This window comes from Oncorhynchus gorbuscha, linkage group LG21 (assembly GCF_021184085.1).
Source record: "Oncorhynchus gorbuscha isolate QuinsamMale2020 ecotype Even-year linkage group LG21, OgorEven_v1.0, whole genome shotgun sequence".
In the NCBI taxonomy this organism is placed as follows: Eukaryota; Metazoa; Chordata; class Actinopteri; order Salmoniformes; family Salmonidae; genus Oncorhynchus; species Oncorhynchus gorbuscha.
Genome location: NC_060193.1, coordinates 3,147,407 through 3,169,176, shown reverse-complemented (window position 1 = coordinate 3,169,176; position 21,770 = coordinate 3,147,407). Strand labels below are relative to the sequence as shown.

At 39.6% G+C, this 21,770-nt stretch overlaps 1 protein-coding gene across 1 annotated transcript in view; it reads right to left on the bottom strand.

Annotated features, from left to right (window-relative positions):
* The window catches only part of LOC124008434 (broad substrate specificity ATP-binding cassette transporter ABCG2-like), a 45,473-nt gene that overhangs the window by 7,482 nt on the left and 16,221 nt on the right, over positions 1-21,770 (bottom strand). The window contains exons 3-13 of the mRNA XM_046319707.1: positions 21,323-21,382; positions 19,298-19,412; positions 13,869-14,021; positions 13,635-13,792; positions 12,222-12,373; positions 11,832-11,933; positions 11,554-11,686; positions 11,313-11,430; positions 7,417-7,499; positions 5,773-5,862; positions 5,242-5,366 (exon numbers count right to left, since the gene is read on the bottom strand). Coding sequence (XP_046175663.1) covers positions 5,242-5,366; positions 5,773-5,862; positions 7,417-7,499; positions 11,313-11,430; positions 11,554-11,686; positions 11,832-11,933; positions 12,222-12,373; positions 13,635-13,792; positions 13,869-14,021; positions 19,298-19,412; positions 21,323-21,382 — 1,289 coding nt within the window. The remainder of the gene's footprint in view (positions 1-5,241; positions 5,367-5,772; positions 5,863-7,416; positions 7,500-11,312; positions 11,431-11,553; positions 11,687-11,831; positions 11,934-12,221; positions 12,374-13,634; positions 13,793-13,868; positions 14,022-19,297; positions 19,413-21,322; positions 21,383-21,770) is intronic.

Here is a 21,770-nt window from a genome sequence, read left to right as displayed (position 1 = left end):
ATCAGAACAGAGTAATATAATACCAGATCAGAACAGAGTAATATAATACCAGATCAGAACAGAGTAATTAATATAATACCAGATCAGAACAGAGTAATATAATACCAGATCAGAACAGAAATATAGAATACCAGATCAGAACAGAAATATACCAGATCAGAACAGAGTAATATAATACCAGATCAGAACAGAGTAATATAATACCAGATCAGAACAGAGTAATAGAATACCAGATCAGAACAGAGTAATATAATACCAGATCAGAACAGAAATATACCAGATCAGAACAGAGTAATAGAATACCAGATCAGAACAGAGTAATATAATACCAGATCAGAACAGAGTAATATAATACCAGATCAGAACAGAGTAATATAATACCAGATCAGAACAGAGTAATATAATACCAGATCAGAACAGAGTAATATAATACCAGATCAGAACAGAGTAATATAATACCAGATCAGAACAGAGTAATATAATACCAGATCAGAACAGAGTAATATAATACCAGATCAGAACAGAGTAATATAATACCAGATCAGAACAGAGTAATATAATACCAGATCAGAACAGAGTAATATAATACCAGATCAGAACAGAGTAATAGAATACCAGATCAGAACAGAGTAATATAATACCAGATCAGAACAGAGTAATTAATAGAATACCAGATCAGAACAGAGTAATATAATACCAGATCAGAACAGAGTAATTAATATAATACCAGATCAGAACAGAGTAATAGAATACCAGATCAGAACAGAGTAATAGAATACCAGATCAGAACAGAGTAATAGAATACCAGATCAGAACAGAGTAATATAATACCAGATCAGAACAGAGTAATATAATACCAGATCAGAACAGAGTAATAGAATACCAGATCAGAACAGAGTAATATAATACCAGATCAGAACAGAAATATACCAGATCAGAACAGAGTAATATAATACCAGATCAGAACAGAGTAATAGAATACCAGATCAGAACAGAGTAATATAATACCAGATCAGAACAGAGTAATATAATACCAGATCAGAACAGAGTAATATAATACCAGATCAGAACAGAGTAATATAATACCAGATCAGAACAGAAATATAGAATACCAGATCAGAACAGAGTAATATAATACCAGATCAGAACAGAGTAATAGAATACCAGATCAGAACAGAAATATACCAGATCAGAACAGAGTAATATAATACCAGATCAGAACAGAGTAATTAATAGAATACCAGATCAGAACAGAGTAATATAATACCAGATCAGAACAGAGTAATAGAATACCAGATCAGAACAGAGTAATATAATACCAGATCAGAACAGAGTAATATAATACCAGATCAGAACAGAGTAATATAATACCAGATCAGAACAGAGTAATTAATAGAATACCAGATCAGAACAGAGTAATATAATACCAGATCAGAACAGAGTAATATAATACCAGATCAGAACAGAGTAATATAATACCAGATCAGAACAGAGTAATATAATACCAGATCAGAACAGAGTAATTAATAGAATACCAGATCAGAACAGAGTAATATAATACCAGATCAGAACAGAGTAATAGAATACCAGATCAGAACAGAGTAATATAATACCAGATCAGAACAGAGTAATATAATACCAGATCAGAACAGAGTAATATAATACCAGATCAGAACAGAGTAATTAATAGAATACCAGATCAGAACAGAGTAATTAATAGAATACCAGATCAGAACAGAGTAATATAATACCAGATCAGAACAGAATAATATAATACCAGATCAGAACAGAGTAATTAATAGAATACCAGATCAGAACAGAGTAATATAATACCAGATCAGAACAGAGTAATTAATATAATACCAGATCAGAACAGAGTAATATAATACCAGATCAGAACAGAAATATACCAGATCAGAACAGAGTAATATAATACCAGATCAGAACAGAAATATACCAGATCAGAACAGAGTAATATAATACCAGATCAGAACAGAGTAATTAATATAATACCAGATCAGAACAGAGTAATTAATATAATACCAGATCAGAACAGAGTAATTAATATAATACCAGATCAGAACAGAAATATACCAGATCAGAACAGAGTAATATAATACCAGATCAGAACAGAGTAATAGAATACCAGATCAGAACAGAGTAATAGAATACCAGATCAGAACAGAGTAATATAATACCAGATCAGAACAGAGTAATTAATAGAATACCAGATCAGAACAGAGTAATATAATACCAGATCAGAACAGAGTAATAGAATACCAGATCAGAACAGAGTAATATAATACCAGATCAGAACAGAGTAATATAATACCAGATCAGAAGAGAAATATACCAGATCAGAACAGAGTAATATAATACCAGATCAGAACAGAGTAATAGAATACCAGATCAGAACAGAGTAATATAATACCAGATCAGAACAGAGTAATTAATAGAATACCAGATCAGAACAGAGTAATTAATAGAATACCAGATCAGAACAGAGTAATATAATACCAGATCAGAACAGAAATATACCAGATCAGAACAGAGTAATTAATATAATACCAGATCAGAACAGAGTAATTAATATAATACCAGATCAGAACAGAGTAATAGAATACCAGATCAGAACAGAAATATACCAGATCAGAACATAGTAATTAATATAATACCAGATCAGAACAGAGTAATATAATACCAGATCAGAACAGAAATATACCAGATCAGAACAGAGTAAATAATAGAATACCAGATCAGAACAGAGTAATAGAATACCAGATCAGAACAGAAATATACCAGATCAGAACAGAGTAATTAATATAATACCAGATCAGAACAGAGTAATAGAATACCAGATCAGAACAGAAATATACCAGATCAGAACATAGTAATTAATATAATACCAGATCAGAACAGAGTAATATAATACCAGATCAGAACAGAAATATACCAGATCAGAACAGAGTAAATAATAGAATACCAGATCAGAACAGAGTAATAGAATACCAGATCAGAACAGAAATATACCAGATCAGAACAGAGTAATTAATATAATACCAGATCAGAACAGAGTAATAGAATACCAGATCAGAACAGAAATATACCAGATCAGAACATAGTAATTAATATAATACCAGATCAGAACAGAGTAATTAATAGAATACCAGATCAGAACAGAGTAATATAATACCAGATCAGAACAGAGTAATTAATATAATACCAGATCAGAACAGAGTAATATAATACCAGATCAGAACAGAGTAATTAATATAATACCAGATCAGAACAGAGTAATATAATACCAGATCAGAACAGAGTAATATAATACCAGATCAGAACAGAGTAATATAATACCAGATCAGAACAGAGTAATATAATACCAGATCAGAACAGAGTAATATAATACCAGATCAGAACAGAGTAATATAATACCAGATCAGAACAGAGTAATAGAATACCAGATCATAACAGAGTAATAGAATACCAGATCAGAACAGAGTAATATAATACCAGATCAGAACAGAGTAATTAATAGAATACCAGATCAGAACAGAGTAATATAATACCAGATCAGAACAGAGTAATAGAATACCAGATCAGAACAGAGTAATATAATACCAGATCAGAACAGAGTAATATAATACCAGATCAGAAGAGAAATATACCAGATCAGAACAGAGTAATATAATACCAGATCAGAACAGAGTAATAGAATACCAGATCAGAACAGAGTAATATAATACCAGATCAGAACAGAGTAATAGAATACCAGATCAGAACAGAGTAATATAATACCAGATCAGAAGAGAAATATACCAGATCAGAACAGAGTAATATAATACCAGATCAGAACAGAGTAATATAATACCAGATCAGAACAGAGTAATATAATACCAGATCAGAACAGAGTAATATAATACCAGATCAGATCAGAAATATACCAGATCAGAACAGAGTAATAGAATACCAGATCAGAACAGAGTAATATAATACCAGATCAGAACAGAGTAATAAAATATCAGATCAGAACAGAGTAATAGAATACCAGATCAGAACAGAGTAATATAATACCAGATCAGAACAGAGTAATAGAATACCAGATCAGAACAGAGTAATAGAATACCAGATCAGAACAGAGTAATAGAATACCAGATCAGAACAGAAATATACCAGATCAGAACAGAGTAATATAATACCAGATCAGAACAGAAATATACCAGATCAGAACAGAGTAATAGAATACCAGATCAGAACAGAGTAATATAATACCAGATCAGAACAGAGTAATATAATACCAGATCAGAACAGAGTAATAGAATACCAGATCAGAACAGAGTAATAGAATACCAGATCAGAACAGAGTAATATAATACCAGATCAGAACAGAGTAATATAATACCAGATCAGAACAGAGTAATATAATACCAGATCAGAACAGAAATATACTAGATCAGACCATATTAATATTATACTTGATCAGAACAGAGAAGTGTAATACTAGATTACAACATAGAAATATAAGTCTAGAGCAGAACATAGAAATATAACACTAGATGAGAACTGAAAAATACTAGATCAGAACAGATAAATATAATAAATGACCAGAACAGAGAAACATAATACTAGATCGGTAATTAAAAATATATTATGAGATTGGAACAGAGAAATATAATACTAGATCGGTAATTAAAAATATATTATGAGATTGGAACAGAGAAATATAATACTAGATCGGTAATTAAAAATATATTATGAGATTGGAACAGAGAAATATAATACTAGATCGGTAATTAAAAATATATTATGAGATTGGAACAGAGAAATATAATACTAGACGAGAACTTAAATTTAACACGAGACTAGGATATAGAAATACAACACTAGATCAGAACACAGAAACACAATACTAGATCAGAACACAGAAACGCAATAATAGATCAGAACACAGAAACACAATACTAGATCAGAACACAGAAATATAATACTAGATCAGTACATAGAAATACCACACTAGAACACAACATAGAAATCGAATACTAGATCATGAACGGTTGTAGCTTAAAACCTGACGAGACAGAGAACATAGAAATATTATACTAGAAAAGATGTGACATGACACTGACTAATGATGTGTGTGTGTGTGTGTTCGTTCATTGGTTTGTTTGTGTGTGTGAAGGGTCTACCCAGCGATCATGGGTTAGGGTTCACTGTGTCTACGTGGGTTAAGGGGCTACCCACCGATCATGAAGTAAGCCACACAGCTGAAGAAGATGGCAGGGAGTGTCCTTAAGGTGATGATGTCACTGAGTAACTTACACAGGAAGTAGACTGATACTCTGTAGTAACCGCTGATGTACTCATGACTAGGGAGAGAGAGAGAGAGAGAGAGAGAGAGAGAAGAGAGAGAATATAGATCAGAACAGAGAATTAATAGAATACCAGATCAGAACAGAGAATAGAATAGAGAGAGAGAGAGAGAGAGAAGAGAGAGAGAGAGAGAGAGACAGAGAGAGAGAAGAGAGAATATAATACCAGATCAGAACAGAGAGATTAGAGATAATACCAGATCAGAACAGAGAGATATAATACCAGATCAGAACAGAGTAATATAATACAGCAGATCAGAACAGATGTAATATAATACCAGATCAGAACAGTGTAATATAATGTGTGTCAGAACAGAGTAATGTAATACCAGATCAGAACAGTGTGTAGTGTGTGTGTGTGTGTGTGTGTGTGTGTGTGTGTGTGTGTGTGTATAATACTCACATGAACAGTTTCCTCTCAGTGATGAAGAGTTCAGCAGAAGACAGGGAACTGAAACACTGGTTGGTGGTGATGAAGAATAGAGCACCCATCCTGGTAGAGACAAACAACACACACACACACACACACACACACACATAACACACAGATCACACACAGAACACACACACACACACAACACACAATATAATACCAGACACAACACACAATACAATACACACATCACAACACACGTTCAACACACACACACATGGATCACATACATGTAAATTAGATTCCTCTCAGGACCACCCATATGATTCCTGTTAGGACCACCCATAAGATTCCTCTCAGGACCACCCATAAGATTCCTCTCAGGACCACCCATATGATTCCTGTTAGGACCACCCATATGATTCCTGTTAGGACCACCCATATGATTCCTGTTAGGACCACCCATGTGATTCCTGTTAGAACCACCCATATGATTCCTCTCAGGACCACCCATATGATTCCTGTTAGGATCATCCATATGATTCCTCTCAGGACCACCCATATGATTCCTCTCAGGACCACCCATATGATTCCTCTCAGGACCACCCATATGATTCCTCTCAGGACGGCAGGTAGCCTAGTGCTTAGAGCGTTGTATAGTATAGTGTGTAGTATATAACATGTCTAGTATAATCACTCATACTGTACAGTACTGTGAGGGTTATAGTTCTCTCTCTCTACTGCATTTGGCCACAAGTCCTCATCAACATCTCATCTTATGTCTTCTCTGGCGATGCATCTTGGGAAGTATCTCCTGGAATGTCTAATCCAACCCTGCCACTCTTCTTTCCGCAACAACCTGTTTTCCTTGATCCACGTTTCCAAATCTAAATCATTTCGAAGCCGAACCTCTTCTGTCTGTTTGGTAACGAGACTAAAAACAGGACACTTAGCTACTAGGGCCTATTTATTACCTCCCTAATCTTATTTGCACACTGTATATAGATTTTTCTATTGTATTATTGACTGTATGTTTGTTTTACTCCATGTGTAACTCTGTGTTGTTGTGTGTGTCAAACTGCTTTGCTTTATCTTGACCAGGTCACAGTTGTAAATGAGAACTTATTCTCAACTTGCCTACCTGGATAAATAAAGGTGAAATAAATAAATAAATAAATAAAACTTGGGTAGGTTTTCAGCTGAAATTGCTTGATTGAAATGATTAAATATTCTGCTGAGATTTTCTATATGTTTCTATCTGGTTACTGTAGAAAAGCACGACATTTACCATCATTCTGTTTTGAATGTGTTTTTAACAGTTTTGGAAACAGTGTGTTAGCATTTTAAAATGTGCTGCAAATATATAGTTCATGGATTATGAGAAGAATGTGGTCATTGAAAGCATTTTGTGTGAAAGCAATGAAAAAACGATTCAAAGTTTGGTCCACATACACTTCTGTTTCACTGACTGTGTGAAGAGTTTCTACGATGTGACTTCAGCTTTGACCAATGCAATTAGCATGGTTAGTTAGCATTGTTAGTTAGCATTGTTAGTTAGCATTGTTAGTTAGCATTGTTAGTTAGCATTGTTAGTTAGCATTGTTAGTTAGCATTGTTAGTTAGCGATTGAAAAAAACTTGTAATACATTATATTAAACACACACACACACAGACCTGTTCTGTAAGCCACTCTGGTCATTCTTCACTCCAAAGAATATGGCCCCAACGATGAGGGCCAGGAACACAGTCACTCCAATCTGGATGAGAGAGATTAGATAGATAGGTAGGTAGGTAGGTGGGTAGAAAGGTAAGTGGGTAGGTAGGTAGGTGGGTAGAAAGGTAAGTGGGTAGGTAGGTAGGTAGGTAGGTGGGTAGAAAGGTAAGTGGGTAGGTAGGTAGGTGGGTAGAAAGGTAAGTGGGTAGGTAGGTAGGTAGGTAGGTGGGTAGAAAGGTAGGGTAGGTAGGTAGGTGGGTAGAAAGGTAAGATGGGTAGGTAGGTAGGTAGGTAGGTAGGTAGGTGGTGTGGTGGTGGGTAGGTAGGTAGGTGGGTAGAAAGGTAAGTGGGTAGGTAGGTGGTGGGTAGAAAGGTGTGGGTAGGTAGGTAGGTGGGTAGAAAGGTAAGTGGGTAGGTAGGTAGGTGGGTGAAAGTTAAGTGGGTAGATAGACAGGTGGGTAGAAAGGTAAGTGGGTAGGTGGTGAGGAATAGGCACCCATCCTGGTAGGTAGGTAGGTAGGTAAGTGGGTAGGTAGGTAGGTAGGTGGGTAAAAGGTGGGTCAAAGTTTGGTCCAGGTAGGTAGGTCTGGTGGGTGGGTAAGTGGGTAGGTAGGTGGGTGGGTAAGTGGGTAGGTAGGTGGGTGGGTAAGTGGGTAGGTAGGTGGGTGGGTAAGTGGGTGGGTAGGTGGGTAGGTAGGTGGGTGGGTAAGTGGGTAGGTAGGTGGGTGGGTAAGTGGGTAGGTAGGTGGTTAGTTAGCATGGGTAGGTAGGTGGGTAGGTAGGTGGGTGGGTAAAAACTTAGGTAGGTAAGTAGGTAGGTAAGTGGGTAGGTGGGTGGGTAAGTGGGTAGGTAGGTAAGTGGGTAGGTGGGTGGGTAGGTAGGTAGGTAGGTAGGTAAGTAAGTGGGGTGGATTAGAGTGAGATAGAGAGAGAGAGAGAGAGATCAAATGACGAGAAAACAAAAAGATAATTACTTGACATATTGGAAAGAATTAACAAAAAAACTGAGCAAACTAGAATGCTATTTGGCCCTAAACAGAGAGTACACAGTGGCAGAATACCTGACCACTGTGACTGACCCTAAACAGAGAGTACACAGTGGCAGAATACCTGACCACTGTGACTGACCCTAAACAGAGAGTACACAGTGGCAGAATACCTGACCACTGTGACTGACCCAAAATTAAGGAAAGCTTTGACTATGTACAGACTCAGTGAGCATAGCCTTGCTATTGAGAAAGGCCGCCGTAGGCAGACCTGGCTCTCAAGAGAAGACAGGCTATGTGCTCACTGCCCATAAAATGAGGTGGAAACTGAGCTGCACTTCCTGACCTCCTGTCCAATATATGACCATTTTAGAGACACATATTTCCCTCAGATTACACAGACACACAAATAATTCGAAAACAAACCCAATTTGGATAAACTCCCATATCCACTGGGTGAAATTCCACAGTGTGCCGTCACAGCAGCAAGATGTGTGACATGTTGCCACCAGAAAAGGGCAACCAGTGAAGAACAAACACCATTGTAAATACAACCAATATTTATGCTTATTTTATTTTCCCTTTTCTACCCTTTGAACATTGTTGCAACACTGTATATATGTACGTAATATTACATTTGTAATGTCTTTTTTGTTTTTAAACTTCTGTATGTGTTTGTATGTTTACTGTTCATTTGTATTGTTTATTTCATTATCTACCTCACTTGCTTTGGCAATGTTAACACGTTTCCCATGCCAATAAAGCCCCTTGAATTAGACAGACAGACAGACAGACAGACAGACAGACAGACAGACAGACAGACAGACAGACAGACAGACAGACAGACAGACAGATCACATTGTATGATTTTTAAGTAATTAATTTGCATTTTATTGCATGACATAAGTATTTGATCACCTACCAACCAGTAAGAATTCCGGCTCTAACAGACCTGGTAGTTTTCTTTAAGATGCCCCCTGTTCTCCACTCATTACCTGTATTAACTGCACTTGTTTGAACTCGTTACCTGTATAAACGACACCTGTCCACACACTCAATCAAACCTCTCCATGATGGCCAAGACCAGAGAGCTGTGTAAGGACATCAGGGATACAATTGTAGACCTGCACAAGACTGGGATGGGCTACAGGACAATAGGCAAGCAGCTTGGTGAGAAGGCAACAACTGTTTGCGCAATTACTATAAAAAAATGGAAGAAGTTCAAGATGAAAGTCAGTCACCCTCGGTCTGGGGCTCCATGCAAGATCTCACCTCGTGGGGCATCAATGATCATGAGGAAGGTGAGGGATCAGCCCAGAACTACACGGCAGGACCTGGTCAATGACCTGAAGAGAGCTGGGACCACAGTCTCAAAGAAAACCATTAATAACACACTACGCCGTCATGGATTAAAATCCTGCAGCGCACGGAAGATCCCCCTGCTCAAGCCAGCGCATGTCCAGGCCCGTCTGAAGTTTGCCAATGACCATCTGGATGATCCAGAGGAGGAATGGGAGAAGGTCATGTGGTCTGATGAGATAAAAATAGAGCTTTTTGGTCTAAACTCCACTCGCCGTGTTTGGAGGAAGAAGAAGCATGAGAACTTGAAGCATGGAGGTGGAAACATCATTCTTTGGGGATGCTTTTCTGCAAAGGGGACAGGACGACTGCACCGTATTGAGGGGAGGATAGGATGGGGCCATGAATCGCAAGATCTTGGCCAACAACCTTCTTCCTTCAGTAAGAGCATTGAAGATGGTTCGTGGCTGGATCTTCCAGCATGACAATGACCCGAAAACACACAGCCAGGGCAACTAAGGAGTGGCTCCGTAAGAAGGATCTTAGGTCCTGGAGTGGCCTAGCCAGTCTCCAGTCCTGAACCCAATAGAAAATCTTTGGAGGGAGCTGAAAGTCTGTATTGCCCAGCGACAGCCCCGAAACCTGAAGGATCTGGAGAAGGTCTGTATGGAGGAGTGGGCCAAAATCACTGCTGCAGTGTGTGCAAACCTGGTCAAGAACTACAGGAAATGTATGATCTCTGTAATTGCAAACAAAGGTTTCTGTACCAAATATTAGGTTCTGCTTTTCTGATGTATCAAATACTTATGTCATGCCATAAAATGCAAATTAATTACTTAAAAATCATACAATGTGATTATCTGGATTTTTGTTTCAGATTCCATCTCTCACAGTTGAAGTGTACCTGTGATAAAAATTACAGACCTCTACATGCTATGTAAGTAGGGAAAACCTGCAAAATCGGTAGTGTATCAAATATTTGTTCTCCCCACTGTAGATAGATAGGAGAGCTTCCAGACCAACAAAGAATTTGAAAACAAATAAAATTTTGATAAACTCCCATATCTACTGTGTGAAATATCACAGTGTACCATCACAGCAGCAAGATGTGTGACCTGTTGCCACAAGAAAAGGGCAACCAGTGAAGAACAAACACCATTGTAAATACAGTCTATATTTACAGTGCCTTGCGAAAGTATTCGGCCCCCTTGAATAATTTTGCACACCCAATGTTTCAGTTTTTGATTTGTTAAAAAAGTTTGAAATATCCAATAAATGTCGTTCCACTTCATGACTGTGTCCCACTTGTTGTTGATTCTTCACAAAAAAATACAGTTTTATATCTCTATGTTTGAAGCCTGAAATGTGGCAAAAGGTTGCAAAGTTCAAGGGGGCCGAATACTTTCGCAAGGCACTGTATGTTTATTTAGTTTCCCTTTTGTACTTGAACTACTATTTGCACATCATTACAACTCTGTATATATTTTATGACAATTGAAATGTCTTTATTCTTTTGGAACTTCTGTGAGTGTAACACACACACACAGCAACACACACATACAGACACACACCTGAGCGAAGGACGTCTGAGGGTTGAGGATGAGGTTAGTGAAGGTTCTCTTCAGGACCCATCTGAACTGAGTAGAGAAGGAGGTGTTGTACGTGATGGTCCGAGAGGGAGTCTTCACACTGGAGAACAACAACAAGAAGATTGTCCATTAACTTGCAGAGGACAGACCAGACCAGACCAGACCAGACCAGACCAGGCCAGACCAGACCAGGCCAGACCAGACAGACAGTGTGTGTTGGTACCTGTACTCCCTGTTCATGGTGATGCGTTCTAACTGGGCCTTGGTCTCTCCATAGTACGGACTCCCCCGGTACTCCTGGACCAGATGGTCCTCGATGTTCTGCCTGGAACTGGTTACCCTGTCTGGGTCAGAGTCTGGGGGGGGGGGTAGAGGGGCCAGAACAGAGGTAAATGGAGGGTAACAAAGTTAGGGAGGGAGGATATGAAGAGACAAAATTGCCATTGGATGATCTGACTGATCCCGCCCACTGACTCTGCTCCTTAGCCAATCAGAACTCACTGTCTCCTTCCTTTATCCTGTCGAAGGCGATGGAGGTAGAGTCTCCATTGATCACGTCCAGGAAGAAGTCAGCCGGGTTGTTGTGGGGTTCACAAGTGTATCCTGGGTAATGATGACATCATAGTTGTAATTACATTGTTTATAGATACAGAAAAGGTTGGATACAGGAAAGGTTGAAACATTGATACACTGAATGTATCTCAAATGCCTCTGTTCTTAGTAACCTCTAAAGAGAGACAATATAATGATGGACATAATAACTGTTCAGTAACTCTAGACATTTCATAACTTGGTTTGCCAGCAGAGAGCTGAGACAACACTGTCTGGTTAGCAGGAGGAGTGTGATTTAGAATCACTAGAAACATGACATTTCTGAGGATGGAGTCTCACCGATGTTAGAGAAGTAGTCTAGAGCACTCTGAGCGGCGCCGTGGTAAACCTGTTTACCGCTAACCAGCAGAGTCAGACTGTCAAACAGACGGAAGATGGAATAACGAGGCTGGTGGATGGACAGGATGATGGTACGGCCATGACTAGACATCCTGATAGAGAGAGAGGAGGAGGGTTAGTGTTACAATACCCAGACTACAATACCCAGACTACAACACTACAACACCCAGACTACAATACCCAGACTACAACACTACAATACCCAGACTACAATACCCAGACTGTAACATTACAACACCCAGACTACAATACCCAGACTGCAATACTAAGACTACAATACCCAGACTACAATATCCAGACTACAATACCCAGACTACAATACCCAGACTGCAACACTACAACACCCAGACTACAATACCCAGACTGCAATACCCAGACTAACCTGCAGAATTAGCACTACAATACCCAGACTGCAATACCCAGACTACAATACCCAGACTACAATACCCAGACTACAATAGCCAGTCTACAATAACCAGTCTACAATAACCAGTCTACAATAACCAGTCTACAACACCCACCCAGACTACAATGCCCAGTCTACAACACCCAGACTACAATACCCAGACTACAATAACCAGACTAACCCCCCAGTACTAGCACTACAATACCCAAACTACAATAGCCAGTCTTCAATAACCAGTCTACAATACTCAGACTACAGCACCCATAATAACCCGCAGAATTAGCACTACAATACCCAGACTGCAATACCAAGACTAAAATACCCAGACTACAATAACCAGTCTACAATAACCAGTCTACAATACCCAAACTGCAATTCCCAGACTACAATACCCAGACTAACCCCCAGTATTAGCACAACAATACCCAGACTACAATACCCAAACTAACCTCCCAGTATTAGCACCACAATACCCAGACTACAATACCCAGACTAACCCCCTCAGTATTAGAACTACAATACCCAGACTACAATACCCAGGCTAACCCCCAGTATTAGCACCACAATACCCAGACTACAATACACATACTAACCCCCTCAGTATTAATCAAATCAAATTTGATTTATTTGTTTATTTGTCACATACACATACACATGGTTAGCAGATGTTAATGCGAGTGTAGCGGAATGCTTATGCTTCTAGTTCCGACAATGCAGTAATAACAAACAAGTAATCTAACTAACAATTCCAACTACAATACCCAGACTACAATACCCAGGCTAACCCCTCAATTTTAGAACTACAATACCCAGGTTCTACCTCTTGAGCAGTAGTAGTACAGAGTTAGCTGTGCTCGTGTCCAGGCCGGTAGTGGGTTCATCCAGAAAGAGAACTACAATACCCAGACTAACCCTACAATATTAGAACTACAATACCCAGGTTCTACCTCTTGAGCAGTAGTAGTACAGAGTTAGCTGTGCTCGCGTCCAGGCCGGTGGTGGGTTCATCCAGGAAGAGAACAGGAGGGTCGATGATCAGCTCCATACCGATGTTTGTCCTCTTCCTTTCCCCTCCTGATATTCCCCTGATCAACTGGGTACCAACCTGGAGACAGAATACACACATTCATAGTAACACACTCTCTCTGTCCTCTCCCCCACATAAACCCGTCCACACTGACCCGTGAGTCTGCTACTTTAGTGAGGCCCAGTTCTGTGATGAGTCGGTTGACTTTGTCCTCTTTCTCCTTCTGGCTGACGGAGGACGGAAGACGCAACGCCGCAGAGAAACGGAAGTTCTCCCTCACAGTCAGAGTTCCCATCACCACATCATCCTGATAGGGGGTTGGGGGGAGAGAGAGAGAGAGAGAGAGAGAGAGAGAGAGAGAGAGAGAGAGAGAGAGAGAGAGAGAGAGAGAGAGAGAGAGAGAGGAGAGAGAGAGGGGGGGGGAGAGAGAGAGAGAGAGAGAGAGAGAGAGAGAGAGAGAGAGAGACAGAGAGGAGAGAGAGAGAGAGAGAGAGAGAGAGAGACAGAGAGAGAGATAGAGAGAGACAGAGAGAGACAGAGAGAGAGAGAGAGAGAGAGAGAGAGAGAGAGAGAGAGAGAGAGAGAGAGAGAGAGAGAGAGAGAGAGAGAGAGAGAGAGAGAGAGAGAGAGAGAGAGAGAGAGAGAGAGAGAGAGAGAGAGAGAGAGAGAGAGAGAGAGAGAGAGAGAGAGAGAGAGAGAGAGAGAGAGAGAGAGACAGAGAGAGAGATAGAGAGAGAGAGAGAGAGAGACAGAGAGAGAGATAGAGAGAGACAGAGAGAGAGAGAGAGAGAGAGAGAGAGAGAGAGAGAGAGAGAGAGAGAGAGAGAGAGAGAGAGAGAGAGAGAGAGAGAGAGAGAGAGAGAGAGAGAGAGAGAGAGAGAGAGAGAGAGAGACAGAGAGAGACAGAGAGAGACAGAGAGAGAGAGAGAGAGAGAGAGAGAGAGAGAGAGAGAGAGAGGGGGAGAGAATACGAAGAGTTATCTATCCAAAATGGAGATGTTTGGATAAACCACTTCTCCAATCTATTTGGCTCTTTAACAAAGAACAAACAGCAAAAACATAACCATTATCAAATACAAATCTTGGAATCAACTATTAAAGACTACCAGAACCCACTGGATTCTCCAATTACCTTGAATGAGCTACAGGACAAAATAAAACCCCTCCAACCCAAAAAGGCCTGTGGTGTTGATGGTATCCTCAATGAAATTATAACATTTACAGACAACACATTTCAATAGGCTATACTTAAACTATTTAACATCATCCTTAGCTCTTGCATTTCCACAATATTTGGAACCAAGGACTGATCACCCCAATCCACAAAAGTGGAGACAAATTTGACCCCAATAACTACCGTGGGTTATGCATCAAGAACAACCTTGGGAAAATCCTCTGCATTATCATTAACAGCAGACTCGTACATTTCCTCAGTGAAAACAATGTACTGAGCAAATGTCAAATTGTCTTTTTACCAAATCACCGTACAACAGACCATGTATTCACCCTGCACACCCTAATTAACCAACAAACAAACCAAAACAAAGGCAAAGTCTTCTCATGCTTTGTTGATTTAAAAAAAGCCTTACGACTCAATTTGGCATGAGGGTCTGCTATACAAACTGATGGAAAGTGGTGTTGGGGGTAAAACATATGACATTATAAAATCCATGTACACAAACAACAAGTGTGTGGTTAAAATAGGCAAAAAAACACACACATTTCTTCCCACAGGGCCGTGGGGTGAGACAGGGATGCAGCTTAAGCCCCACCCTCTTCAACATATATATCGACGAATTGGCGAGGGCACAAGAAACGTCTACAGCACCCGGCCTCACCCTACTAGAATCTGAACTCAACTGTCTACTGTTTGCTGATGATCTGGTGCCTCTGTCCCCAACCAAGGAAGGCCTACAGCAGCACCTAGATCTTCTGCACAGATTCTGTCAGACCTGGGCCCTAACAGTAAATCTCATTAAGACAAAAATAATATAATATAATAATAATATATGCCATTTAGCAGACACTTTTATCCAAAGTGACTTACAGTCATGTGTGCATACATTCTAAGTATGGGTGGTCCCGGGAATAGAACCCACTACCCTGGCGTTACAAGCGCCATGCTCTACCAATGCTCTACCAACTGAGCTACAGGAATGGTGTTCCAAAAAAGGTCTAGTTGCCAGGACCACAAATACAAATTCCATCTAGACACTGTTGCCCTAGAGCACACAACAACTATACATACCTTGGCCTAAACATCAGCGCCACAGGTAACTTCCACAAAGCTGTGAACGATCTGAGAGACGAGGCAAGAAGGGCATTCTATGCCATCAAAAGAAACATAAAATTCAACATAACCAGGATCTGGTTAAAAATACTTGAATCAGTTATGGAACACATTGCCCTTCGTGGTTGTGAGGTCTTGGGTCCGCTCACCAACCAAGAATTCACAAAATGGGACAAACACCAAATTGAGACTCTGCATGCAGAATACTGCAAAAATATCCTCTGTGTTCAACATAAAACACCAAATAATGCATGCAGAGCAGAATTAGCCCGATACCCACTAATTATCAAAATCCAGAAAAGAGCCATTAAATTCTACAACCCCCTAAAAGGAAGCGATTCCTAAACCTTCCATAACAAAGCCATCACCTACAGAGAGATGAACCTGGAGAAGAGTCCTGGGGCTCTGTTCACAAACACAAACAGACCCCACAGAGCCCCAGAACAGCAACACAATTAGACCCAAACAAATCATGAGAAAACAAAAAGATAATTACTTGACACGTTGTAAAAAATGAACAAAAAAACAGCAAACTTGAAAACATTTTGGCCCTAAACAGAGAGTACACAGTGGCAGAATACCTGACCACTGTGACTGACCCTACACAGAGAGTACACAGTGGCAGAATACCTGACCACTGTGACTGACCCTACACACAGTGTGACTGACCCTACACAGAGAGTACACAGTGGCAGAATACCTGACCACTGTGACTGTCTCAAACTTAAGGAAAGCTTTGACTATGTACAGACTCAGTGAGCATAGCCTTGCTATTGACAAAGGCCACCGTAGGCAGACATGGCTCTCAAGAGAAGACAGGCTATGTGCACACTGCCCACAAAATGAAGTGGAAACTGAGCTGCACTTCCTAACCTCCTGCCCAGTGTATGACCATATTAGAGACACATATTCCCTCAGATTACACAGACCAACAAAGAATTCAAAACCACCCCGATTTTGTTAAACTCCTATATCTACTGGGTGAAGTACAACAGTGTGCATCACAGCAGCAAAAATGTATGACCTGTTGGCACAAGACAAGGTAAACCAGTGAATAACAAACACCACTGTAAATACAACCCATATTTATGATGATTTATTTTCCCTTTTGTACTTTAAAACTTCTTAAAGCTAGGGGCAGCATTTTGATGTCCTGATGAAACACGTGCCCAAAGTTAACTGCCTGTTACTCAGGCCCAGAAGTTAAGATGAGCATATAATTGGTTGATATGGATAGAAAACACTCCAAAGTTTCTAAAACCGTTAAATGAATGTCTGTGTGTATAACAGATCTGATTCGGCAGGCGAAACCCCGAGGACAAACCTTCCAGGGGGGGGAGGGAAACTAGGTCATGGGATTTTGTATGGGAAACCCTATTTATTAGGAACCTGTTTGCAGTTCCTATGGCTTCCACCAGACGTCAACAGTCTTTAGAAATTGGTCGATGTTTTTCTTTTGAGAAATGAAGAAGTAGTGCTATTCAACCATGTGTCACTCTGAAGGTCCCTACTATTTTTGGTGCGAGTGAACAGGAGCTCCGTGTTATTTTTCTACGGTATTGGAAACAGATGACTATTGTCTTAAATTTGATCGATTATTTACATTTTAGGATACCTGAGGTTGGATTAGGAACGTTGTTACCTGAGGTTGGATTAGGAACGTTGTTACCTGAGGTTGGATTAGGAACGTTGTTACCTGAGGTTGGATTAGAAACGTTGATACCTGAGGTTGGATTAGGAACGTTGTTACCTGAGGTTGGATTAGGAACGTTGTTACCTGAGGTTGGATTAGGAACGTTGATACCTGAGGTTGGATTAGGAACGTTGATACCTGAGGTTGGATTAGAAACGTTGTTTGTAATGTTTGAAACAAGTTTACTGGTAACTTATTAGATACTTTGTAGTCATGTTACCTGAGGTTGGAAAACGTTGTTACCTGAATCAAACGCGCCAAATAAATGGACATTTTGAAAAAAAGAAGGAAAAGCAGGAAAAGAAGGAATTTATCAAATGTATCAAACGACCATTGTGTCACTGAGACATTTGGGATTGCAAAAAGAAGATCTTCAAAGGTAAGGCATTTATTATATCGTTATTTCTGTTTTTTTGTGTCTCACCTGCCTGGTTGAAAAATTGATTTTCATGTGTTTGTACGTTGGAACGCTGTCCTTCAGATATCAAATGGTCTGCTTTCGCCAAATAAAGCCATTTTGAAATCTGACAAAGCAGGAAAAGGATTAATCAAATTCATTTTGTGTATTACACTTTGTATTTTCAAAAAGAATGATGAATTATTGATATTTCTGTTTTTGAATCTCACCTGCCTGGTTGAAAAATTTCACTGGATGTTGTCAAATCTATCCCCGCGCGGGGCGCTAATGGGTGCGTGAAGGGATCACTAATAAAGCCTTTTTGAAATCTGACACAGCGGCTGGATTAACAAGATTCATTTTGGTGTATTACACTTGTATTTTCGTGAATGATGAATATTGATATTTCTGTAGTTTGAATTTGGCGCTCTGAAGACAGAGGATGTTGTCAAATCTATCCCCGAGAATGGGGAGAGTGAAGGGATCATGGGGAGAGAGAGAGAGAACCATTTGTACATCGTTGCAACACTGTATATAGACATAATGAACCATTTGAAATGTCTTTATTCTTTTAGAACTTCTGTGAGTTTAATGTTTCCTGTTCATTTTATTGTTTATTTCACTTTTGTATATTATCTACCTCACTTGTTTTGACAATGTTAATATGTGTTTGCCAATAAAGCCATTTGAATTTAAATGAATTGAGAGAGAGAGAGAGAGAGAGAGAGAGAGAGAGAGAGAGAGAGAGAGAGAGAGAGAGAGAGAGAGAGAGAGAGAGAGAGAGAGAGAGAGAGAGAGAGAGAGAGAGAGAGAGAGAGAGAGAGAGAGAGAGAGAGAGAGAGAGAGAGAGAGATGGGGAGAGAGAGAGAGAGAGAGATGGGGAGAGAGAGAGACAGAGAGAGAGAGAGGATGAGATGGGGAGAGAGAGATTAATAAAGGGATTAATATAGGTAGCATACACATGAAAAACTTCATACCCAAAGCACAAACATTGACACTTGTGACTGTAGTCAGTCAGTCAGTCAGTCAGTCAGTCAGTCAGTCAGTCAGTCAGTCAGTCAGTCAGTCAGTCAGTCAGTCAGTCAGTCAGTCTGTCTGTCTGTCTGTCTGTCTGTCTGTCTGTCTGTCTGTCTGTCTGTCTGTCTGTCTGTCTGTGTGTCTGTGTGTCTGTGTGTCTGTCTGTGTGTGTATCCAGTCCCCCACCTGGACCACGTATCCTGAGAGACATTTGAAGTTGGGAGGTTGAGGAGCTCCGTCTATCAACACCTCTCCAGCCAGACCTGCTGGGTCCTTCCTGGCTGCCAGCACATCCAGAAACCTACACACAACACATCCACAACCTTTACACAACTATAACACAACCCCAACCTTTACACAACGACAAACTTTACACAACTATAATACAACCACAACCTTTACACAACTATAATACAACCCCAACCATTACACAACTATAATACAACCCCAACCATTACACAACTATAATACAACCCCAACCATTACACAACTATAATACAACCCCAACCATTACACAACTATAATACAACCCCAACCTTTACACATCTATAATACAACCCCAACCATTACACAACTATAACACAACCCCAACCTTTACACAACGACAAACTTTAAACAACTATAACTCAACCCCAACCATTACACAACCACAACCTTAACACAACTATAATACAACCCCAAACTTTACACAACTATAATACAACCCCAACCATTACACAACTATAATACAACCCTAACCATTACACAACTATAACACAACCCTAACCTTTACATAACTATAACTCAACCCCAACCTTTACACAACCACAACCTTTACACAACTATAAACTTTACACAACTATAATACAACCCCAACCATTACACAACAATAATACAACCCCAACCATTACACAACTATAACACAACCCAACCTTTACACAACTATAACACAACCCCAACCTTTACACAACTATAACACAACCACAACCTTTACACAACCACAACCTTTACACAACTATAATACAACCACAACCTTTACACAACTATAATACAACCCCAACCATTACACAACTATAATACAACCCCAACCATTACACAACTATAATACAACCCCAACCATTACACAACTATAATACAACCACAACCTTTACACAACTATAACACAACCCCAACCATTACACAACTATAATACAACCCCAACCATTACACAACTATAATACAACCTTTCCAACCTTTCCACAACCCCAACCTTTACACAACTATGATACAACCCCAACCATTACACAAATATAATACAACCCCAACCATTACACAACTATAATACAAAACTTTCACAACTATAATACAACCCCAACCTTTACACAACTATGATACAACCCCAACCATTACACAACTATAATACAACACCAACCATTACACATCTATAATACAACCCCAACTATTAGACAACTATAACACAACCCTAAACATTAGACAACTATAATACAACCCCAACCTTTACACAACTATAATACAACCCCAACCATTACACATTTATAATACAACCCCAACCATTACACATCTATAACACAACCCCAACCATTACACAACTATAATACAACCCCAACCATTACACAACTATAACACAACCCCAACCATTACACAACTAAATATATGCCATTTAGCAACCCCAACCATTACACAACTATAATACAACCCCAAACCATTACACAACTATAACACAACCCCAAACATTACACAACTATATTACAACCCCAACCATTACACAACTATAATACAACCCCAACCATTACACAACTATAATACAACCCCAACCTTTACACTACTATAACACAACACAACCCCAACCTTTACACAACTATAACACAACCCCAACCCCAACCTTTACACAACTATAACACAACCCCAACCCCAACCATTACACAACTACAATACAACTCAACCCCAACCATTACACAACTATAATACAACCCAACCCCAACCATTACACAACTATAACACAACCCCAACCCCAACCTTTACACAACTACAATACAACACAAACCCAACCATTACACAACTATACTACAACACAACCCCAACCATTACACAACTATACTACAACACAACCCCAACCATGACACAACTATAATAAACTTTTTTTTAAGCAACCACATCACAACCATTCGTCATAATGTTAGCTCACAACGTTCAATGAGAGTCACAGGTTTATCAGCTGGAAATGTCACTTACGATGACTTCCCACTTCCTGTGGCCCCCATGATAGCGTTCAGCCCTGGTTTCATCAGACCGCTGTAGAGACAGGAAACAAACGTCTGTTAGTGCTGAGCTGGACAACAGATCTGATGCTCCAGCAGATACTCTCCAAGAGAACGGTTGGCAGTTGGTTATTTTTCAAAACCTCTATATGATAATGATTCTAATATAATAAGAATATATGTTATTTAGCTGAGGCTTACATATCAAATTAAAGTTAATTTGTCACGTGCGCCGAATACAACAGGTATAGTAGACCTTACAGTGAAATGCTGAATACAACAGGTGTAGTAGACCTCGCAGTGAAATGCTGAATACAACAGGTGTAGTAGACCTCGCAGTGAAATGCTGAATACAACAGGTGTAGTAGACCTTACAGTGAAATGCTGAATACAACAGGTGTAGTAGACCTCGCAGTGAAATG